General features: G+C 37.3%; 1 protein-coding gene across 3 annotated transcripts in view; it reads left to right on the top strand.

Annotated features, from left to right (window-relative positions):
- Positions 1-21,090: 21,090 nt before the first annotated feature.
- The window catches only part of VPS13A (vacuolar protein sorting 13 homolog A), a 194,261-nt gene continuing 189,645 nt past the window's right edge, over positions 21,091-25,706 (top strand). For all 3 annotated transcript variants that reach the window (XM_019736649.3, XM_019736650.3, XM_019736651.3), the window contains exon 1: positions 21,091-21,341. In XM_019736649.3, the coding sequence (XP_019592208.2) occupies positions 21,242-21,341 (100 nt within the window). In that variant the 5' untranslated portion in view covers positions 21,091-21,241. The remainder of the gene's footprint in view (positions 21,342-25,706) is intronic.

Genomic DNA, 25,706 nt, shown 5'->3' with positions numbered 1-25,706 from the left:
TTAAAGAACTATCATTTGAAAAGGCTTTATCCTCCTAATAGTAGGGATGATTTAACCTGAACTCTATGAATGAATTTAGAGAATGCATTTTTCTAGGACGAGGATCCATAACTTTCATAAATCTCACAAAGCTGCCTGTGATCCAGAATAATAATGTTTAGAACTATTTCTCCAGAGGAAAATGAATGAGCAGATGTTACAGGGAGACCAGTTTCAGATGTCTGTAAAGAGGAAATCTATAACAAGGAGAGCTGTTTGAAAATAAAATCTTTACAGCAAAATATCAAAAGCTTGGGATCAGTAGAAACAATCCAGCAGAGGCCAGATAAACATGTCCAAAGACACAGAAAAAGGAATCCATAGGATTTTGGCAGGCTGAAGACTACAATAGAAAAATTTCCACACTCTTTCAACCTCTGTGACTCTGTAATTCTAAGATGAAATCCGTAACAAATTTGTCTTTTCTTTCCTATCTTTTTTTTACTTCACAGATTTTGACTCTTTTAGAACTATCATGACATCTTTCTCTGTTTTCTTTCCATGCACTTACCTTTAACCATCATCTTTAGGTTTCTTTGCATTTCTTAATAAACCCAAATAATTTATATGTAAATTGTGTTGAAATCAGCAAGCATCGATACTTTCTACTTCTCATGTTGGATCCCCTTCTAACTTGTATAGCCTAATTGCTCATTTGTCATAGTTTTGCTTTCTAGGTTATTGAGATATTAGTTTACATTGTATAAAACTTTGAAGCATGAATTGTGGAAATAATAGTTCTCTAGACCTAATCCCCTCTAATACCTGAACTACTTTATTGAGTATGGCTCTCTTTTCTTCTCAAAGACATATATTTACTCCATAATCACTGTTGACAGAACAAAAACTCTCAAAAATATTTACATTGCTGTTGTTCAAAAGGAGATATAATAAGAGTTCAATTTAATGACATGTAGGAGATTTTCCTAGTAACGTTTCCCAATATATATCTCATTATTTGCATCTCTGGATGATTAAAAGGACGTAAAACATTTAGAAAGGGATGGATCTGAGCGAATGTGGGAGTTATTCATAAAATAATAATAGTAAATATTTAGCATTTGTTCATGTGCTGAAGTCATTGTATTCTATTTAGAAACACACAAAAATACGTGGTCTTTTATTAAGAGCAGCTCTCAGAGCTAAAATTAAATAATTAGTCCTTGTTCGGTGATATAAAGTAATGGGTGAGGCAAATGTCAATGACCTTCATTCTTTTTGTTAACACAACCCAAAGAAAAGGCATAAAAAAGATCAAGTCTGCAGGTATATATTAGTGCCCAAATCCAGTCAATATTTGCTGCCATCTGCTGGTCAAAAGAGAAAACTGCAAGAAACGGACAAATCTATATAGGGAATTTGATCAGGTTTGTAGTGCCAAGGCATTTATGTAGGGCATGATGGGGTTAATTACCCAGAATGGTGCTTATAAAAATACTGTACACCCTGGCTTCAGAGCAAGTCCATTCCGAGTGGCAGGGGAGAGATGAGGTCAGGGTGGCTTATGGGCTGCCTACTCAGAGGGTATAGGTATTTGTCCTTGGGCGTGTATCTGGTCACCTATACCTTAATTTCAAGCTCCTCCTCCCTCAACTTTGATTGCAAAGCAATAAAGTCCATTTCTTATTGCGTGGTACAAGATTTCCTAAAATGTTGCCCCCAAGGAAAACTGGGTCTTCTTGATCAGAGATTGCAAACAGGAAATTAGATATGGATTACACAATTTAGACATAGAATTTTATAAAAATGTGGGTGTCAATTTTAAAATAGAAAGTTCACATACAAATCTAGATTTCTGGCTTCTCTTGGAAAATTTGGAATATCAGATCACACTGGACTCTATTGCCACGCGGCTGGGGTGGGCTCTGGCTGTGCCTATTAAGTAAGATGACCTCTCCTGCTCATCACAGTTCCCACCACTTCCTATCTCCCAACATGGAGCCCAAAGATCAAATGACACTTATCATTCTTGCTCTATGTTTGTTTGTTTGTTTCTATAAGAAGAGACTTTTAACCTATGTGAGGCAGAGACTACTAGCTGCTTACTCTTGCATTCTCCCCCTTTTTTTTTTGTTAGTAACTGATATCTATATTATCAGGGATGGCATGGACCCAACTGAAAATTGTTTCCCCTTCTCCCTTTCTGAAAGTAGTCACCAATGAGATATATGTGGAAGTTTATGGGCAGGACTTCTGGGAATATTTTTTTTAGAACGGCTGACTTGACTACTACAAGGAAAACAGGTGTTTTCTGCCCTTCCACCCGTCCTTTTTCTGCATGCAGACATGATGGCAGGAGCTTTAGCAGCTATCTTGGATCCTGAGCTGGCATAATATCAAAGGGATTAAGGATGGTGCTCTCAGGCTGAACGTGGGGAAGAACAGGAGATTGTTATCAAATCTGTGGTACTTGGTATTCCAGTTTTCTGATCAGTAGGGTTTACTATACTGTTAACAGAGGAGTATGAAAATCAGCTCAATAAAATTCTCCTCATTGAATGCCTTTTGCTCCCTTTGAAATGGTGTGGTCTTGGGTCATTTCTCCTGGAAAACAGAGTTTGAGGTGGAGATTTGCATGCAGAAAATTTACAGAAAGGCTCTTGGGAACAATCCTGTAAGGGAGCCAAGCAAACAGAATTGGGCAGAGAGAAGCGAAGCGGCAGAGAAGTTGCAGCAGAGAGCTCAGCTGATCCTGTAGAAATGTCTGGAGTTGAGATGGCCTTTCAGAAAATGTCCTAAACCAAGACAAGGGGGCTGAGTCTTTGTACTTCTGCATGAACCAGTCAGTCACTGGAGGTGGACTGCCCCTGGAAAAGAGGCATAAGCTTGCAGGAGGGAATGCTCTCCTGCCCGGAGCAATGCTGAGGAAGGTTCCTCAGCTGTGAACCATCAGTAGCTATCAGAAGTTGAGGGCATGAGCCATCGTTCTCAAGAGAACCAGGAAGTTGCCTGATAGCCTCCTCTAGCTATGCATTCTGCCAGTTAAGTTCGTGAACTTGTTGCAACGATGTTGCTAACCTTTTTTGATAGCAAAGGGATTACTCATTATGAATTTGTACCAACTGGACAGTAAACCAAGTTTACTATTTAGAAGTGCTGAAAAGGCTGTGTGAAAAAGTTATGCAACCTGAACTTTTAGCCAACAAGTCATGGCTCTTACATCATGACAATGCACCAGCTCACACAGAACTGTCTGTGAGGGACTGTCGTGTGGGGAGTCATCAGGTGGGGTTTCTAGTCCCGCTCCCCACATAAGAACACAGGACATGGTGAGGCCAAAAAGGAACACCCACGGAGCCATAGATAGGGGGCATACCACTATATTCTCGCTGGCAGCATCCGCCTCTCTGCAATCCGCTCTTGCTAGCTCAGCCACCATCTTCTTGCTAGCCCCCATTTTCTGCTAGCGTAGCCACAGCAGTTATATTAGTGGCCAATGGCTCACTGGTTACAGCTGACGGCCAACTAGCCACAGCTGATGGCCATCCAATCACAGTTGATGGCCATTTACTACCTGAGCCAGCACCTTTCTATGTGAGGCCGAGAGCCTGGAAACTGCTTTCTGGGGCTCTGTCCCCACAGGGACAAAGGAAACAAAAAGCTGTATTGGAACACTCTCCCTACTCACCTGATCTGGCTTCCAATGACTTCTTTCTTTACCTAAAGATAAAGGAAATATTGAAAGGAAAACATTTTGATGACATCCAGGACATTAAGAGGAATGCGACAACAGCTCTGATGGCCATTCCAGAAAAAGAGTTCCAAAATTGCTTTGAAGGTGGACTAGGCGCTGATGTCGGTGCATAGCTTTCCAAGGGGAGTACTTCAAAGGTGACTATAGTGATATTCAGCAATGAGGTATGTGGCACTTTTTCTAGGATGAGTTCGCAAACTTAATTGTCCGACCGTGTATGTACATATCAGAGTGTAATTCCCATATTTTAAGTTTTACATATTACTCTTATAATGATTTTCATTTGTCAATGAATCAGAACTAAAAATATTTCCGGCTCTTTGTTATGTGCTTTTGGATTGAAGAGCAAGTTTACACCATTACTAAGATTAGCAGCTGTGAACAGCCAAGCTGAGTAATAAGTTCAATGTCTTCTGTTCTTTGAAGTGAAGAGAATGATGACTATGGGAGTGAATAAACAAAGAGCATTCTAAGAACTCTATTTAGAGGGGCAAGTGTTCGGGGCAAACAGATCCCAGTAGTATGAAACAACCAGAGACAAAGGGGCAGGTCTTTCCTCCAGGCAGTTGCCTCCCTGTTGCCTCCCTGCAGTTTTCGAAAGACCTTCCTACTCATTGACACCTTCCTTACCTCCTGTCCATGATGACTGGCATGGCGCCCCTTTGGCTTTTCTTGCAATGCTCTCAGCTTCTCTGCCGTCCTGCTGCTCTAAGGATTCTGATATCAAGATAAAAATCGCTATTGCCTTTCATTGGTTTTGAGGTCAGAGCTAACAGAAGTAGCTTGTTTTTTTAATCAAGGTGAGCTTGCCCACCATATGGGTGTTAATCACAGATCCATGTTAGTTCACTGGTTTAAAACGAAGGGAATTGAATACATCTATGCTTTGTGCTTATCCCACGCAATGCTTTTTTAATTGCTTGCATAGACTCGTTCAATGGCTTCTGTAATGCTGAAAATAAACCTTTAAAGTAAGTCGTCTGGGAAAATAGAAATGTAAAGATTGAGGAGGAAATTGTGGTTGAGTTGATAACGATTAAGTACCCAGTTTCTTAAATCATATTGAAAAGGAAAATTTCAAAATTATTCTTTTTTATACACATAATTTAATCCCTTACAAAGATTGGGCTCTAGGAAGAGTGGAAAAACTCAGTGTTTCTTACATCAACCAGGTGCAAACACTTTCTCAGATTCACATGGTATTGAATGAAATTCTTAAAGGAAATATCCAAATTGGTTAAGATATATTAAAATCATCATAATTCTGACAGTATGTTTTATCTTTATTGGCTCCTTCTGGGTATTGTTAAAATCATATAAAAATGTACAAAAGTTAAATGTACAAGAATTATTGGTTTTATAATCTGTTAGCTGCATGTCTCCTCTAAGTGAAATCAAGATAATACACCTTACAGAATTGAATGAAAATCGTCCCTGAGCAGGGACTTTAATTTGTATACTCATCACCCAGAACAGTTTCTGGCACATCACTAGAGATAGCACTAAATATTTGTTGAATGAATAATGGATGGATGGTGAAACCAGCTGCATGGGGACCAAAACACTTTGAAATATCTCATAGGACTTATCTCATAGGAGTGGCTGTGATAGCTGAAACCAGAATGGCTAATGAGATGGCTAATTAAAAGGCAAAGTATAAGGAACTGAAATGAGCACCAGTTACTTGTGTAAATCTATTAGAAAAATCAGAAACTTCCTCTTTTTATTTTGCGGTCCTCTGAAATATTTCAAAATTTTGAAAACTAAATCACGACTATAAAGACTTTATTAAAGAATCTACAATAAAGACATGATGATCATATTTGAAAATGCAGTACTTTATTTTAAAAGATAAGACTTAGGAAGATGGAAGCATAGCACACTCTCCTGGTTCATGTGTGTATCAAAACAATATGAATATGCTTCACTCGTTTCTTAATGTACAAGATATTCCCACCCAAGTCTCTCTCTATATTAGTTTTATTTTCTGATTACAAAGTAAATACTTGCCCATTGAAACAAATTCAGTCACTTAAAAAAAATAAAACAGACTAAAAAATTATCCCCTAATTCTACCACTTGGAGACAACTACTGTTATATTCTAGTGTAAATCTTTCAAGACTGTTTCCTATGCAAATGCTTACAGAGTTGTACAAATGTCTGTGAAGTGCTTAGCCCACAGCAAATGTTCAAAAAAGAGGTCAGTTATTATTATGAACAGTTTTTCTACCAATCTTTTAAATTTAACAATATAGTCTAAACACATTTTCTTTAAAAATTTTGTGTGTATTTGAATAAATGCAATTTACATAGTAATCCCCCTATTAATGGATAATGAATGCTATTTCCTACTTTTCTCTATTGTAAACTTTTCTGTAAACATCCTATTCTTGCAGATGTGCATATACATATGCCCATTTTTTCCCAAAAATCTTAGTCTCATATGTAAAGTCCTATTTCAGTTGTTTGATCTCTGCATTGTCACTAAAATTTTCTGTGCATTAGTTTCCTCATTTGTAAAAGTTGATAACATCTGCTTACAAAGTTGAAAGGATTAAATACTTATGTTTATAAAATATCTACTACAGTGCCTGGCTCAGAGATAGAATTCAATAAATGGTATATTTTATTTAGAATAATTTATCAAAAGTGGGCTATATATCAGCCCAAATCTAAGTACCAGTTAAAGCCTTTTGATACATATTGTCAACTGGCTATTCAGAAAGATTATACAAATTTCTACTTCCATCACTGGTGTCTGAGGTTACCCATTCATCATTTTCGTCAGAACTCAGGATACTATCAATATTTTTTTAAGTCTTTGCCAATTTTTTAAGTGAGCAGTGTTTTCTTATTTTGTTTCAGTTTGTCAATTTGTATTTATTTTGTTTCCTAGAAACTTGAGAATCTCACATATTATAATTATGCATCCTTATCTCTCCTTTCATGAATTGCCTATTTACATCACATGTGCACTTTTCTGTCGGAGAGTTCCTTTAAGTTTATAAGAGTATATTGTATTTTAACAACATCCTTACTTGAAAATCTTTTCCTCACTTTAACATTTGCTTTTAAATTTTCTTGAAATATTTAGCTTTAGTGTCATGCTTAGAAAATCCTCCAAAATACCAAGATTATATTATTCACCTACATGTACAAGTATGTTTGTGTATATACATAGGTTAATCAGTTTCCTCAGTTATGATATAGATCTTCTGAATCTTTATTTCTGAGAGAAGTGTGTTAAAGATTCTTGCCCTACTTGTGGAAATGTCAACTTCTCTTACATGTCAAATAGTTCATGTATTATGATACTGTAGGGTTTGGTGCATACAGTTATATAATTATGCCAACTTTTTTGTAGATTATAGTTTTTATCAATATAAACTATTTCTCTTTGTCCTATTCATTTTTTTTACTTAAACGCTAGTTTATTCTACATTAATATTAGTATCCTGAATTTCTATTGCTGAATTTTCTTATTTTAACTTTTCCTATTCTTTAGTAAAAATATATTTTGTGTTTTTTTTTCTTTTGGAAGCATATCTTACCTTACTATATATCTATTTTGTTCTTTGACTCTATCTGAGTTCAATAAGAGAGGAAATAACCCACTCACATTTATATAATGACTGATATGTTACTTTTCATTTTGTTATTTTATATTTTGGCTTAGTATACTTTATTGTTTTTAAAAATCCTCATTTCCTTTAATATATAGGTCATTTGATTTTTCCCTTTTATTTTTCTATGGTGTAATTAATAGATATATTTTTTCCTTATGTATTCTACTATTGGATAGTTTAAGCTTTTTTGAATTGTATTTGGCTCTCTGTTTCTTCATATCCTGTAGCTACTATTCCAACAGAAACTAAAAAATATATTTTATATTCAATGCAATGTTTCTGATATTAAGGGGTAAAACAGAATTCATTTATTTTCCTTAAAAGCAATATTATAAATAGCAGTTTACTGTAATGATAATAACAGCTGTTTTCATCAAGTTTTCTAGGTGTTATGCATTCTGCCAAGTCTTTTATTAAGTCATTTAGACCTGAGTAAAACCTTGTGAGACAGGTACCATTATTATCCCCATTTTACAGTTAAGGAGAGAGAGGCATAAACAGTTGGAATTAAAACCATATGTATCCAGGTACATTATGAGACTAACCTGTAAACGTGACTAGTATTTAGATCATTTCCCTTTGACACTGACATTTTACTGATTTTTTGCATGCTTGGTAATTGTTGATTGGATTCTGGACATTATGATGTCATATTATTGCATTTTAGGTTTTGTTGTATTCTTTTAAGGAGAATTAGACAAAGAACCCAGAAATAGCAAATCTTTTGACAAAAGTGCAAAAGCAATTCAATGGAGGAAAGATAGACTTTTCAACAAATGGGGTTGGAGCAATTGGATAGCCATTCTGGAAAACGGTTTGACAGTTTCTTAAAAATACTAAACATGAGACTACCATATCACTGAGCAATTGCATTCCTGGGCATTTATCCCAGAGAAATGAAAATGTATGTTCACACAAAAACTTGTTTATAGCAACTTTATTCATAACAGCCCAAAATGGAAAACAACTGACATACCCTTCAATGTATGAATGGTTAAACAAACTGTCGTGTATCCATATCGTGGACTACTACTCACTCAGTAATAAAGAAAAAAAGTACTCATACACACACAACAATTGTAAAGAACTGTGCTGAGTGAGAAAGAAGCCAGCCTCAAAGGGTTACATTCCATTTATACTCACATAGCATACTTAAAATGACAAAATTAGAGAAATTGAAGACAAATCAGTGTTTGATAGTGTTTAAGAAAGTTGTGCAGGAGGGAAAGTAGGTGTGGCTATAAAAGGGCAACGTGAATGATCCTTGTGGTGATGGAAATGCTCTGGATCTTGACTGTATCAATGTCAATATCCTGGATGTGATATTGTACTATAGTTTTACAAGATATTACCTTTGGGGGAATTATCTGTGTTATCTCAGGATTTTCTGTGTCATTTTTTCTAACTGTATGTGAACTATAATTACCTCAAACTAAAAAGAGTTAAAAAAAATCATTTAAAAATGAAACATCACTTATGGTAATTATTCCACCAACAGTCATTAGCTTAGAAAAGTGATTCTCAAACGGGGGTGATTTTGCTCCTCGTGGGACATTTAGCAATGTCTTGTGTCATTGGGTAGAGGCCAGGGATGCTGCTAAACATTCTGCAATGCACAGGAAATCCCCTATAACTAAGAATTATCCAGCCTAAAATGTTAATATTAATATTAGGTAAAACCCTGGCTTAGAGCTAATAATTTTGTCACATAAGGCCATACATTTTATTTAACTTGGATTAGGGGGTAACAATTCTTAAAATTGGACATTCAATGGGTATTTTACTATTGTTAAAAACAGCTTGGGTGGCAATTTGTTAATACCTCTTAATATTTCAGGCTAAAAGTATTATAGCCATCCTCTTGGTATGCCACCAAGAACTTTGGTATCTTGCTCATCCATTCATCTTTGTTTTAACGTTAGCTCAAAATGATCCCTTAGTCAGAAGGTACACCCAGAGCCCACTTCTATGTGGAGGTGGGAAGGCTTTCTTACATTTCTTTGTTAGGTTGTTCAATGATCATAAAAGGAAGCCAATCGTAACACCATTTCATTAGAGTTGGTTAGTATAGAACTTTACTGTGAACTTGAAATAGTTAAACTTAAAATACTTGATACAATATATAATCTTGAACTCATAGTTCCTTAATACTGATCAAAAGCTTGATTGAGAGAAACAATAATTTTGAGAATTGTCTGTTAGATAAATAACCTACCTAATTCTTTCCATGTTATTGAATCTATCTCTCTATAAAACAAAGATAGGCCATCAGAAAGTTATTTCTTAAGCTGTAATATATGGCCTACCTATCCCCACCCCATTAGTTTATTCAACAAGTGCCAGATGCTAGGGATGTGGCAATGAACAAATCATGTAACTTTCCTGCACTAAGGAGTTTGCATTCTAAGGGACAGTGCACCAATTATTTACTGCTATATAATGAACCACCCACACATGCAATGTCTTAAAAAACATTGTTATTACAGTTTTCAAAACACAAGGCTGAGAGGTAGCTTTACTAGGCCAATTGTGGCCACTGAGGTATTGCTCATCCTTTAGTAGCCTAGTCCAAGTGTTTTCTCATTTCAATGGCCACGAGGGAGACAGCAAACCCAATTGTGCAAGTGCTATTCAAGCTCTCCATCTGCTAACACCTCATTGGCCTAAGCAAGTTACACAACTTAACCCATGAGTCAAAGGTTTGGGCTGGTTGCCCCACCCATAATGAGAGAGCTCTACAAAGTTCAGTGACAAGCTACAGAGCCAATATTAACTAATGGATCCAATGTTAAAATTATTGCAGAAGGAGACAAAATAATATTATGAGAAATAATGACAAGTACTGTATGAAAAAAATGAAGAAAGCAGGGTATGAAAATAATGACAAGGGGTGGAGGGATGGTTGGTGCTATTTTCGATAAGATGGTCAAGGAAAGCCTCCTTGATTCAGACATGTTTGAATAGAGAACTCATGTGAGGATGGATCATTTAGGGAATTTGAGTAATAGAGGCTAACAGGAACAAAACAACAAAACAGAAAGATAATGAAATAAGGGAATAAACAAACTAAAGTGAAAACTCAGCTGGAAGCTATAAACTTGTATTCCCATTAGCCCATATGGTTGGTTGCATGGCCACTTTTACGCATTTATTTAATGTGTATCCAGGACTGAAAAGATACATGAGCTTCATTTGCAGCTCCCATTATTCACAGGACCTCTAGTCTGATGATGAAATCAGTATTTCACACTGAGGCAGTCATCATGTCTGTCTTTTCATACCAAATGTAATGATGAATTTTATGCAATTAAGGAAAAAGTTAAATAGTGTGTACTGGGCGTTGCCACTGAAAGATAAATTGCAGTTCTATATTTAAATCTTTTGAACCTCTTCAAAGACCAGCTCAAATACTTGACATGGCCAGTAAGTAGAATTAAATCTTTGTTTAGGAAGTGATTCATTAACAATAAATAGTGGGGAAAGAAACAAAGCCAAATTTATAGTCAATAACATGAAATCTCAATCCATTATATCTTTTTAAAAAATATGTGAATCTATATGAAAATAAGAAAATCCTTAGTATAAGAAAAATCCTTGGTATATATAGCTAATACTCAAATGGGAGAAAAACCAATTCAGTGGTTAAAATATGTGGTTAAAAATGTCATAAATGAATTATTGATTTTGATTTTCTAATCTGAAGTTTAGTTGAAAATATGTTTAGGATTTATTTTAGAAAATATATAAGAATTCATTTATAATCACTATCCTTTTAAAATAAAATTTATTTAAAAATTGATTACTTCCATTTAAAGCCTAATTTGGAAGGATTTTATGTCAAAAATTCCAGTAGCTGGTGCTCTTATAACTTCTTCTGGAAAACTGAAGAAGTTTGAATCAGTAGCTGATGTCTGACTCAGCTAATTTAATGTTAACAAAACCAAATCAGTGCATCTGACTCAGGATTTCCTCAGCTGTAATAAGCACAGTGTATAATCTAAGAACACTGAAAATGTGATAACTACTTGCTGGAGACTACTTTCATTAGCAGTGAAAAAATACCATGATTACTTTCAAGGAAGAGATTCTGGGAATATTATGTTGTGCTCTTTGTGAAATAAGATCTCATGAAATGTGAACAGTGGAAAATTTTAGACATTGCCAGGTTTTACTTAATAAGTTGTTGTTGAATTAAACTAAATATTTTAAATAAAACACTATTGGTATACATTAGTCTCAAATGTGCCAATAACCTTTTTTTGTTATTAAAAATCTAGACTTCATCTGTGATAGTACATGTGAATTTTATAAATATACTGCTATACACATAATATATCTGAATTATATATACATATAAACTACATAAGATGTACATGACATGGAAAAAATGATTAGAATTTTGGAGCATATTACAACTTCTATAGCACGTCTGGGTGTATCTGTGTATATAGATTGGGGAACAGGGGATTTGTTTTCTCATAACCACACATACGTGCTTATGGAGTTAGTAATGGTACATCTTGTCAAAATGTATGGAAGTACATAAACTTAGAAAACAGTTTTATATATGGTTTATTAAATATCTATTTATAGATTAGTGTATTTCCAGGTAAGTAGTTGTTAAATAAAGAATGCAGAGCATATATTAGAACAAGAAAAGTTTAAATACTTCAGAAGTACAAAAAAACAATATGGGCATTTATAGACCTAATGAACCCTCATTGACAATGAGTCTCTATTTTAATATCAAAGAAATTGTGTGTATGTAAGTACTTGTTAAGTGTCAACATGAATTTAATTTTCTAAAAAAAAAAAGCATACTACTGATAAACATAAGGTTTACCTTTGAAATTAAAATCTGCTTTCTAAGGGGTGGCTGATTAGCTCAGTTGGTTAGAGTGTGGTGCTAGTAACACTCAAGGTTGCCAGTTTGATCCCTGTAAGGGCCACTGTGAGCTATGCCCTCCTTAAAAAAAAAATAATAAAATTTGCTTTTTAAAATGACTTTGGTTAGAAATCTCTTAGTAGGTGAATCAAAAGACTTTGCAAGTACTCGCTAATAGCTAAATTTGGCTGAGTTTTCTAAAATTTTTTATCTTTCTTGACGTCGCTACAGTTTTGATGTTGTTGACGACCTTTTCCTCTTATAAATGCTTTTTGGATCTTGGTGCCATCCCACTCCAAGTACACTGACTCCTGTCCTAGGCCTCCTCTCTCATGTCCATTTGGCTCTCCCCTAAATGAGAATGTTTCTTCACTGTTCAATTCTTGTGTTTTTCTTTCTCTACATTCCTTTACTCCTAAGTGTCATCCACACATTGAGTGTAGATAGATAATTGCTTCTGTGTAGGGAGCTCTCAAGTGTCCCTCTCTTGTTCTAGACTCACACTGGGACCTCATTCCTTAATTTCTAACTATCACTAGACAAATTACATTGGGTCCTGGATATTTTCCCGCAGATTTCATATCTCATGGAACCAACCAAAATCTGAATTCCTCTTCATCTCCTATAAAACCAATGCCTTGATTTCACATTCCAGTCACTGTGAGTGACACAATCTTGAAATTATTTTATTTACCTAATCAGTTTCCAAGGCTCATAAATTCTATTTTTGTGATGTTCATTTCACATATGCCTTTGTATTCATTTAAATTTCCATGACCTAGTTGAGGTCTATAATTACCTCCTGCCTAAATCTCAACAATGGCCTCCTGGCTGCTCTCTAACTCTGAACTTTCCCACCTTATGCCATCCTGGTGTTTACCTAAAATTTAAAAAGTGAAATTAGAGGCAATAAGCATTTATATGGGATCAAAGAATTGCAACTACGGAAGCACAGATTCAGGCAGAAACCCAAATAGTGTCCCAAGGGTGAAGGTGAGAGTGTTTTATGAGAAAGGGAAAGAAATGATTACATGAATAGAAGAAAGCAATTCCTATTGGTGATAACAAGCTGAGTTACTCTTTAGCTACAGGTGGATGTTTACTGATTCTATCTTCAGATAGAGTCCATAATCATCAGTCCTTGCAGACAGGATGTCTGTTTTCCTGTTAGCTTTACAAACAATTGTTCTAAGACAATGTTGATTTGGACGAGTCCAAAGGTCTGGCCCAGTTCAAACAATGCAAATATTCAAGGAGCAACACATGCAAGACAGTTCCTCCGAAATGGCTCTGGCTCCCATTTAAAATGGTTCCATTTATGGCAACTGTCCCTCTGGTCAGTGTCTCCTATCTGTATGTTTCAGGTTACTTATATTAACAGGTTGGGTAGGGTAGGCAAGGCAGAGTGACAGGGGCTGGCCTTAGAAGTACATACTGAGGTGGCCCAGGCTCTGGGGAAGGACTTCATAAAAGCAGCCTCATGTGCAGAGTCACACGGCCTCCAGCTCAGTCAATGGTTCACAGAGGGAGGAAAGAGAATAGAAGCAGGAAATTGCCGTAGGGGGGGTCAATATACAAAAGTTCAGATAGGCAGAGAACTCATATCTGGGAAGTCTTTCGAACTCTGTCTAAATCAAGATTGGCTCAGAAATGGGAGCTGGACTGAACAAACAAGGTGATGGGTATCAGTGTATTCAGCTTGTAGTGAGCCACCTTACCCCACTGACCCTGTGCTATAGGACAATTAAGCACAGACCCCGAGCACTTCCTACGGGTAGTTTATCGCCTGCATCCTTAATCCTGACCCACCTCACACTTCACTGCCTAACTTGTTCTTCATTATCTCAGCCCTTGATCCTTGGACTCATTACCTATTTATAGACTGCAATTGTTGCCAGTCCTGACACTTAATCTGTTCTTTGGCCCTGAGCCTGGCTTCCCTCCTCACCCACAATTTGCATTTACTGTCTTTGATGCTGTTGCTTCCCTCTCTCAGCCCAACATCACCCCTTTCACATACTCAACTACAGGGCCTGACTCTGCTCCACATAGCAGGAGATAAACAGAACTGTTAACAAGGTATAAAATTGCTGAGTAGTGAAAGAATAAAGAAGAGAGCTCTCAGGTATCACTCAGGTAATTATTGCAGGGAGAGGATATAACCCCAATGATTGAATGAACAAAGGGACAGAATTGGAAACTCAGACCTCTAAGCAGAGGGCTGCTTGGCTGGGCATCTCTATAGAAGGGGAGATGATGAGTTGGTTGGTTCTGCTGTCTCTGAGATGGTGAGATGATACTAAATCTGCAAGTTGAGGAACACGCAAGTCAGATTCCAGTGCTGCTGAGGAACTGCTGCTGTCTGGGAGAAGGGTTGCTGGGCTGGTGCTCACAAGAAAAGGAAGTAGACAGGAAGCCCCACAGGGAAACCAGAAAGGAGCAAGTCCCTTCTTTCTCCTCCAGCCTCTCTACAGCACCCTCTTGGCAGAGCCAGGTGTAGAAGTTGAATGTGGTTTGCAGTGTGCCCCAGCATCATGGAGCAGAATATAGAAAGGTAGTTTGGGGGCAGATTGGCAATAATTCAATACCGGGCAGGTATGCTTTTCCTGTTTTTCACAAATATGTGAGTGCTTACCCTGTTGTAGGCACAAAGAATAGAACCATGAGCAAAACAAGAATACTAATTTCTCCTTGAGTAACTTACATTACTGGGGAGAGACATATGGACAAAAAATAAATAAGTAAAAATTGTAGTACATTTAGGTGGTAAGTGCCCTGAGGAAAGATGAAGCAGGGAAGGTGATAGGAGTGCTGAGGGGTGGGGAGAGAGCAGGTATCAATTTTAACCAGCGTGTTCAGGGAAGGGCTGAGAAAAAAGACTTGAGAACAAAGACAGAGGGAGTGAGTCATGCAAATATTTGAGGAAAGAGCATTCTAGATAAGGGTAGGGTAGAGGGGAAGGCAGATTAGGTAAGGCCTTATCTGCCATTGTGAGGGCTGTGGCTGTTACCATGGTGATGTGGGCAGTACATTAACAGCTTTGGAGCACAGAAGTAACATTATCTGACTTTTATTTTTGAAGGATCTTCATGGGTGCTCTTTAAAAATTAGATAGGCATTCCTGGATTCACCTCAGCCCTGCCAACAGGACCTTAATTCGGGATCTAGAGTCTTTGCCTTCCACATGCATCATTTTTCTCTCTCTCTGTACCTGCCTCTCATAGCACTGTAGTGATGGGCCCTAGCCAAGGTTGTAATGCCTCTGCTCCCGTGGTTGCAACTTCACTCCCAATCACAACCTGTTTTTTGATACCCTCTGCATAGTCTTTCCCTGAGTTGGTCATGGTATATTAATCTACTTCTCTGGCATTATGTTCACGTGTGAGAGCTGGGGCTGGCTTTATATCCACAATTGTTCATTCTTTCAACAAATATATATTGAAAACCTGTTGTGTGTCAAGTGCTCATGTAGGTACTTGGGATATGACAGTGAACTAGACACATTAACTCCCTGTTCTAGAAGTGGCAGTGGTGGGGGAGACAGAAATTTTAAAAACCTATAAGGAAGATGATTTCAGAGAGTGATAAATGGCATGAAGATTACAAGGTGTGGTTGCTGGCTACTTGAGACTGAGGTCAGGAAAGACCTCTCTGATAAGGTGGTATTTGGATAGAAACCTGACAAGAGATCTGCCATGTGAAAATCTGAAATCAAGGAACACTGATGGATTGTGAGGGGTGAAATGTCTAACTAGTACATTGTTTTGTATACCTGAACCTAATAAAAAAATACAGAGAATAACGAAAATGAAAGTTTATTCTTTGAAAACGTCAATAAAATTCATGTTTAGCAAGACTAGCCAAAGGGGGGGAACCGAAAAGGCCCAAATTACAAAAAAGTAAATAAATAAAAAAGCAAACAAACAAAAAAACACTGATGGATATCAGCATTTGGGACTCCTCTTTATCTAGGAAGTGGCCAGTCATTTTCAATATTTAGAGCCAGAGGCAGGTGCTTGAAAATCCCTTATTATACATCTCTCTCTCTCTCTCTCTAGTATTTTACCAGGGACCACCGAGTAATTGATATTTTAATACGTTCTGATAAGGTACCAATTTCAGATACTTTTGCTTCTTGAATATTTCACCAGAACCATATGAGCAGCGATAAAGCATCATGTAGAATCTCTTAACTCTCAGGCTCATCTCATGCTCAGTGGGCCCCCTATTATACCCCAAATTAACAGAGCCTTTAAAAATTATTTCAAAATAATCATAGATTCATAGAAAATGGCAAAAAAATAATTTGTAGGGAGGTCCCATATACCTTTAACCCAGTTTCCCCCAATGGTAACATGTTGCATAAATAAGGTGCAATATCAAAACCAGGGAATAAAGACATGGGTATCATCTATGGAGCTTATTCAGATTTCACCAGTTTTATATACACTCATTTGTTTATGTGTATATAATTTTATGCAATTTTATATAACCAATACCATCATCAAAGTACAGAAGTGTTCGGTAAACACAAGACTCCTTCCTGCTATCCATTTGTAGCCACACTCATCCCTCCTCCCACACCTAACCTTTGGCAACTGCTAATTTGTTTTCTATTTCTATAAATTTATTTTAAGAATGTTTTATAGATAGAATCACACAGTTTTCCTTCAGCACAATGCCCTGAGATCCATCCAACTTGTTGTATGTATTGATAGTTCATTCCTTTTTATTGCCGAGTAGTATTCCATGGTCTGGATATACTATGTAGAGTTTGCGTCACCATTCAATCATCTGTTGAAAAACATTTGGATTGTTTCCAGTTTTTATCTATTATGAGTAAAACTGCTATGAACATTCATGTATAAGTTTTGTGTGAATACAGATTTTCATTTTTCTGGAATTATGTCTAGAAATACAATTGCTGGTTCATATGGTAGATGCATGTTTAGGATTTTTTGTTTGTTTTTTTAAGAAACTGTTTTTCATAGTGGCTGTACTATTTCACATACCCACCACTAATGCATGAATGATCCAGTTTCTCTGCATCTTCACCAGCATTTGGTGTTGTCACTTTTTCTTTTTTCAGCCATTTTGATGTCGGGATATCTCATTTGCGGTTTTAAGTTTCATTTCCTCAATGGGTGATAATATTGAATATATTTTTGTGTGCTTACATACCATGTGTATACTCTTCAGGAAATTCTACTCATGTCTTTTGGAAAACTTTTAAAAGTTCACATGCATCTCTATATCAGTTCTCCACTAAATTTGGGAACTTGCCAACAAACTTCAGTTAGCTTTAATTCCAGGGTGAGCAATTTGTCCATTTTCACATATAGTTTCCCAGAGAGTGATAAAATAATGTACAATATAATAGCATTTCTGTTATATCCCTCTTCACCAGTTTAGAGGAATAAATCAAGTTTACATTGTCTTTTTTAATGCTCCACGTGTACAGCATATAGTTGAATATAATGAAACTGAATTTTCATGGTTTAAAATCTCCAAAGCTGATTGCTTCAGACTCAAAGCATTTCAATCAGTATGAATGAGATGTTTTATTTTACTTGGTTCATAGTAATCTTGCTTAAATTGCTTATTTGGGGAAATAGATACATGTTCACTGTATAAAAACAAAAAACTTGACAGAACAGAGAAAATACGCATTACCAAAAGTTATCATCTAGAGAGAATTATTAACATACGGTGAGCATAGATCTAGATTTCTTTTTGTATATATATTCTCTCCACACTTAAAACATGTCCACAAGTTATATAATTAGTATAATACTATTCTGTATCTTGTTTCTCACAAGTGTATATTATTGACTTCCTCCTATATTAGTACAGATCTTCATTATTATTTTTAAAGCCTGCATAGTAACCCATTGTATGTATGTGTTAACCAACTTCTTTATTAATACATATTTCCAATTTTTTGAATTTATAAACAATGCTTTAATGGATGTTCCTGTGGGGATAGAATTTAAAGTTTTATACTTTTCTTAAAGCACATATTTAGAAGTGGGATTGCTACGTCAAAAGCCTTATATACAGTGTGTGTATGTGTGTATACATACATATATACACACATATAGTATATATGATACACATGTAGAATATATAAATATAATACACATAATATATATATATATATATATATATATATATATTTATCTATATCTGTTTGTAGATGTTCACAAACAGCCTTTTAGAAAGATTGTGTCATTTTACATTTTCACCTTCACAACTGGAATGAGGTTAAGTGTCTCATCTTTTGCTTGTGTCTTACCAAATTTCTCTCTCTCTTTTAAAGGATTAAAACACATAAATCCAAGTAACATTTTAAAAATAATTTTGAAACCATTAACTGAGGTAGGAGCACAGGACTTTGTGAAGCTAGGTCAGTAAAAGTTGTCCTGTAAAATTCCCACCTTCTAGACCTGGTCCTCCAAGACTCTTTTTGGGAATGTGGTTTGCTTTAATTGCTTTGTTATCTGACCAGCTAGCCTGCTACCACAATGCAGACGTTGCATGGGAAATGATAAGGACAAGCAGGAAAACAATGACATTTACTTGTGGACATAAGAATTAAGATTAGGAGGAAAAAAATATCCAAGTTTTCTACCAGTACTCCCAAACTTCAAAATGAAAAGCTGTGGCATGTAAACAGCAGTCCTACTTGCAAAGTTAGAGATGTATTGTAAAGGTTGATGATGTTTGGGGTCATGCACACGCTTTTTTTTTCTTTCTTTTTTCTATTTTATCAAACAATGAAGTACATTTTAATTATGATCAGGAGCAAAAACGCCTTATACCAACATATTTCCACATTTGAAACTTGAACATTTTTGTAGTAGTCCTGATTTTTCAAGGTCCAATAGATATTTGGTTTAATAATTTAATGAGTGTACTTATCTTTTACATGATACTGCAATATGTTTTTGCTTACAAACTTCCTCAGATGGATTAGGCAACACAGGACTGAATGCAAAACTGTATATTTTAGTAATTAGGAAATATGTATTCAAGATATAGCACCTAACACTAGATAACCATTCAGTTACAATATGCATCTTCTTATATATTTATAACATTTTCAACAGCATTTTTTTTCATTGATCTTTTTAGTCATTAAGTGCTTATACATCTATAAGCACATTCTCCTCTCCTCCGATTTCCTGGGATTGTAGAAAACTAATATGAAGTGTTTGCAAGATAACTCAAAGATGTGTTTTTGGAATGAGTGCTGGTTCTTGTACTTTATAGAAAATAATGGAATCATTTAGTAATAGTACAGTAGCAAAATACTTCATTATATAAGGTTTTTCTCTGCTCTGGACATTTTAGCCTGTATTAGTTTCTCTGTACAGGTATTCGGAGACAGATTTTCAATGTCTTTACCCAAATACAAACAGAAGAAGGTGGGGTGGTGGAATGCAGTCAGTCAGAAGTTCCAGGTTCTGGCTCTGTTTCTGAACATTAGTTGTGTGACCTTGAACAAATCCCTAACATCTTAGCTTTATTATCTTTATGACCAAGAAGTTGAATTGGTGACCTAATAAAAGTCCTTCAAATATGAAGTTATATGAATATAATTTATATAAACTCATGTAAAATAAGATTTTACATTGTTTTGCTAGGCAATTCTATTTGCAAAGGCAAACCTTAAAGAATTGGGGTGCCTATGCAAAAAAAAAAAAACTAAAACTATACAGCAATTTACAGTCATCCGACATTACTTATTTTCTGTGCAAAGAGAAAAAGTTCAAAGTACACCCCTACATCTTAAATCCTTAAGAGGGTGATGGTGATTAATCATAGTTCTTCAAACTTCACATCCAATGCGTCTCTGACCTCAGGTCTTTGGCCCTATTTCTGCTTAAGACCAAACTTTGGGTGGGAGCGGGGCTCAAAGGGCTCTAATTTTTATTTGTTTATTTTGTCAGTCATTCTGTGAAGGCTCAAGGGTTGAGTCTAGGTCCCACAGTATTTCTTGGAAGGCGCTCAGCAGTTTTCCTGACTGGCTGACTAGTCTAACTCTGAATCCGAAGGAATTCTTTATGGGATGAAAGAGGGCTCCGCGTTTGTGTGTGTGTGTTGTTTTTTTGACCAAAAGTAGAGTGCCATTTCAGATGCGGGGAAGGGGGCGTGGAATTCCAACCCTGAGTTTATTCTTCACTCCCGCCCCCCGCCACGATATGCAGCAGAGAAACTTAAGTGACCCACCGTGCGTCCTTGCCACGCGCTCAGAGAAGCGGGGAGGGAATTAACAGGCGTTCAGACTTTCAGGCTGGCGAACCCAGGAAGCCAGCAACGCCAGGGAACCTGCCTCCGAACCTGTTAATAATAGGGGCGGGGAAATGTGCTTCCTGGGACACCCCTAGTGACGAATCCAGCCTAAGAGCGAAGGCGCTGGAACCCACCTACACCTCACTCAAACGTGGGACTCGTCGATCCACGTATTTGAGGGTCGAATGGGGAGGGGGTTCGTGTCTACGATAAGGGGAGGGCCTTCCCTTGCGGGGCGTAACCGTCACGCCCCGACCCGCCCTAGGCACCGACCTTTACACCAGTCTCCAGGTGGGGCGGGGTCGGAAAAAATCTGGCAACTCCCGACACTGGCCTGGTTGCCAGGCGATGGGGGAGGACACCAGTCCCACGAGAAAAAAGAGCGGAGCTCAGCCCCGAAGGGGAGCGCGTCAGAGACGCTGCTGCGCAGCCGCCCTAGCTCCCTTTCGGGCCGGCACGCCCAGGTCTGCGCTGCGCTCCGGGCCCGCCCTCCAGCCCGAGCTGCGCACGCGTTGCGCGAGGGGCTGCCTCCGCCCCTCGCCGGGCTGGAGGCGGGGCTGCGCGTCCCGTACGGGTTGCGTTATAGTCGGAGCTCCCCAACCGCGGGTGAACCGGGCGGCCTCGAGGGAGGGGCGCGGGAGGGCAGGCGCAAGAAGAAGGCGCGCTGGGGTCACCCTCCGTATCCACTGCGGCTGAAGAAAATGGTGTTCGAGTCGGTGGTTGTGGATGTGTTGAACCGGTTCTTGGGGGACTATGTGGTGAACCTGGACACGTCCCAGCTCTCTCTGGGCATCTGGGGAGGTAACGAGACCGTCGCCGCCCCTCAATCTCGCCTCCCTCTCGGGCCCTCTTTGCTGGAGGAGGGCCCTGCCTTGGTGCCTCGGGCCCTTCGCTTGCCCGTTGTCGCCACCTGTCGCCTCCCTCCTCTGGGTCAAATTACATAAAGCAGGCATGCAGTTCTGGGGCCTCTCCCCGCGAGTTCTTTATTTTTTGGCAGGAGAGGATGGGGTCGTGGGTGCTGGGTGAAAAGGCCCCCTTTTCCCAAGCCGATCGGCTGAGGGGACCCGCAGTAGACTCCAAAGGGTCTGGAGTTCAAATTCCGCTAAGGCGTCCTTTATTTGCCCCTTGCGGTCCAGCTTCAGCTGTGCTGGGCGAAAGAAGGCAACGAGACGCACCTGGGCTTGGTCTCATCCCTGTCATTTCTCCCTCTTGGGTTATGACGAAGGCCGCCGGGAGCCCACGGAGTGTCGCACGTTGCCTAGCACGTGAAGGCAAGACGCTCGGACCGAAGACGCCCTCTTTTTTCCCAGCCTCGGTCTTGGCTAAACCGTGCTGTTTTCTCGGCTCACACTACCTGGACCCCGGGTTGCTCGCCTGGATTCCGCTGATAACAAAAAGCGAAACTCCTGTGCATAACTCCGGCGGTTGGTTGTGTGTTTTCAATTCACAACCTGACCCAGGAATGTGTTACGTTTGTAAGGCCTCGGGGTTTTGTGGGTCAGAGTGAATTACTGAATTTTTAAGAAACTAAGTGCAGCCGTGTAACATCTCAGACCCGCAGAAGACAGGGATGAACGTGCAATTAACGTTGCTTAGATAGTGAAGCTTTATATCGGTTCTCTCTGGTGCTCTACCTTATTGGGAGCCTCATGTTTAGTGCTCCCATCTGTTTTGTGCTATACCCTTTTTTAAAAATTTAAACACCCATTAGAAATTAGATTCCTTTTATTTATGAAATCCGAAGTTAGGGTTAATTTTTTGTGTGATTAGCATATTGTTTGCTTTTTAAAATAATTTTACTATTCTTGAATATGCACACACTTTCAGGCTTTTTCTAAAATACTTGTTTATCTTGATTTTTCTCCTTTATGAGATAGTGTAAATAGGTAATCTAGTTTGATAAAGAAGTCTTCTTGTTGCTACTCTTGGTACCTAGTACCATGATAGGGAACAGAACTACAAGAACTAGGAACAAAAGTGCTAGCTCAGAATTTCTGATTAGTAGCAGAAACTTGCATGTTGTTTTATCTGTGCTGCTTCTCTTTTGCAATGTAGGACTAATGAAACTTGTCTGCACCTACTTCAGAAGGAAGTGTTGAGAACATTTTGTGGAGTGCTTTGATCTACCCTGTTTCCTGGAAAATGAGACCTAACTAGACAATCAGCTCTACTGCATCTTTTGGAGCAAGGATTAATATAAGACCCAGTATTATATTATGTTATATTATATTTATATTATGCCCGATCTTATAGTAAAATAAGACTGGTCTTATATTAATTTTTGCTCCAAAAGATGCACTAGAGCTGATTGTCTGTCTTGGTCTTATTTTGGGGGAAACTGTATAGTGGAAAGTTGCTTCTATTTACAAGGTGGAGATTTGTGTGTAGTGTGGTTTATCTAAGGATTTATTTAATATTTACATACAGTAAAATTCACTCTTGTGATGTACACTTCTGTCTCGATGAATGCAAAGAGGCGTGGTATCCATCATCACAGTCATGATCCAGAAAAGTTCCAAGCCCTCCGAATTCCCTCTGTTGCACTTTTGCAATCTAGCCCACCTAACCTTCACCCCTCCTCCTGGGAACCACTGATCTGTTTCCATCCCTACAGTTTTGCTTTTCCTAGAGTGCCATATAAATGGAATTACATGGTATATAGCTTTTGGGGTTTGGCTATTTATTTAATTCACTCCTTTCACTTAACTTCTTATATAAAATGTATTTAAGAGTCACCCATGTGTTGCATTCTTATATTTTTTTAGTAGTATTTCATTATATGGATGTACTATAGAAGATCTGTTCATCTGTTGAAGGACATTTCAGTTTCAGATGATTATGAAGAGCTTCTATAAATATTTATGTTCTGGTTTTGTATGAACATAAATTTTTTTCTCTTGGGTAAATACCTAAGAGTGAGATATCAAGGTCATATGGTAAGTGAATATTTATGTGAAAACGATGGAACTGCTTTCCAAAGTGGTTGTTCCATTTTGCGGTCTTATTAGCATTAGCCTTGTGTGAGTGCTTAATTGCTCTGCACCCTGACTAGCACTAGACTTGTCACTGAAAAAACATTTTATAAGCCCTTCTGATAGGTACAGTGGTACCTCGGTTTTCGAACGTGATCTGTTCTGGAAGACCTTTTGAGTTCTGAAACGTTGGAAAACAGCCAACAACTAGGCCTCAGGATCTTGCACTCAGCGGATGCCAGTGTTAGACTTCTGAGGCATGTTTGAAAACAAGCATTTACTTCGGGGTTTACAGCGTTCGTAAACCGAAATGTTCATCAATGGAGACGTTCGAAAACCGAGGTACTACTGTATATAGTTATAGAGCATTGTGGTTTTAATTTGTATTTCTTAGTGATTAAGGATGTTGAGCTTCTTGTTGTTTACTGTTTGTCTATTTTCATTGGTGAAGTGTCTGTTCAAATCTTTTGCACATTTTAAATTGTTTTTTTTTCCTATTGAGATTTAATTCATATCATTACATTCACCCCTTTAAAATGTACAATTCAGTATCTTTTAGTATAATCACAAAATTGTGCAACTATCATCACTACCTAATTCCAGAACATTTTCAACCCCCCCCCCCAAATAAACCTCGTACCTATTAGCAGTTACTCCAGATTCTCTCAATCACCCTTCATCCCACCTCTGACAACCACTTTTTGTCCCTATAGATTCTGTAGTTATGGACATTTCATTTAAATACAATCATACAATATACGTGGCTTTTTGTTTCTGGCTTCTTTCACTTAGCATTATATTTTCAAGGTTCATCCATGTTGTAGCATGTATCAGTATTCATTCCTTTTTATGATGGGATAATATTCCACTGTGGATACATCACATTTTGTTTATTCTTTCATCTGTTGATGGACATTTTAATTATTCCTACTTTTTGACTTTTATTAGTAATGCTGCTATGAACAGTCATGTATAAGTTTTTTGTGGGCATATGTTTGAAATTCTTTGGGGTATATACCTAGAAGTGGAATTGCCTAGTCTTATGGTAACTAACCTTTTAAGGAACTGCCAAACTCTTCCAAAGTGTTTTATTGTCCAGTATTGAGAGTTCTTTAAATATTATGGGTACAAGTCCTTTGTCAGATATGTGATTTGAAAATATTTCCTCCCACTCTTTTTCAAGTTTGTCTTTGCATAGCAAAAGTTTTAAATTTTGATCAAGTCCAGTTTATCAAAAATTCTTTTTGAGTCATGCTTTTGGTGTTGTAGCTATGAAATCTTTGCTTAATCCGAAGTCACAAAGATCTTTCTCCTACATTTTCTTCTACAAGTCTTATAATTGCATATTTTAGATTTAGATTTCTGATCTAATGTGTATACGATGTTTTATAGGTTGAAGGTTGAAGTTCATTTGTTTGCATGTGGATGCAAATGTCCAATTGTTCTAGCACTATTTACTGAAGAGAATATGCTTTCTCCATTCACTATCTTAGCACTTTTGTAAAAAAAAAAAATCGGTAAACTTTATATTGTGTGGGTTTGTTTTTGGATTGTAATCTGTTTCAGTGATCTGTGTGTCCATCTTTTCACCAGTATCACACTTGTCTTGATAACTGTAGCTTTAGAGTAAGTCTTGAAACAGTTGTATGATTCCCTCTAACTTGGGTGTTTATCACATTTAAAAAATAGCATGTTTTAATGTATAAAAGTTGGTTATATTTTGATAAATGAAACTTTAATAGTTGGAAATTTTTTTTTTAAATCCTTTGAGAATTTAAAAAAGTAATTTTTGAAAATTTAAGAGGATTTAAAAAACATTCTTTGAAAATGTCAATAATAGAAACTAGATGCTGCATAGGAAAAATGTTGATTATAGACTTAATATATTATAGTCTAATATCAGAAGGACCTATTAGTTTTAAATGTATGCTTTTGCTAGGCTTCTGTATAATCAGCTAATTTCACTTTTAGCATATTGATAGTATTAATTAGTTTCAGGAGTTACATGGATGGTTTCAAACCTAATAATGAATGGGTAGTGCTTTGAAAATTTGTTTCTGAGATGTTTCTTTGGAAATTAGAATCCATGTTTCGTTAGAAATGTTGTCATATATGAAGAGTCTCCAAAAATCTATTTTAATTTAGCAGAACAATGATACTGTACCAGGTCCTATACAGTAAGTAAATTGAAGTG

The sequence above is a fragment of the Rhinolophus sinicus genome, chromosome 16 (assembly GCF_057876585.1).
Source record: "Rhinolophus sinicus isolate RSI-liver-muscle chromosome 16, RSI-T2T, whole genome shotgun sequence".
Classification (NCBI taxonomy): domain Eukaryota; kingdom Metazoa; phylum Chordata; class Mammalia; order Chiroptera; family Rhinolophidae; genus Rhinolophus; species Rhinolophus sinicus.
This window is presented reverse-complemented; position numbering and strand designations above follow the sequence as displayed.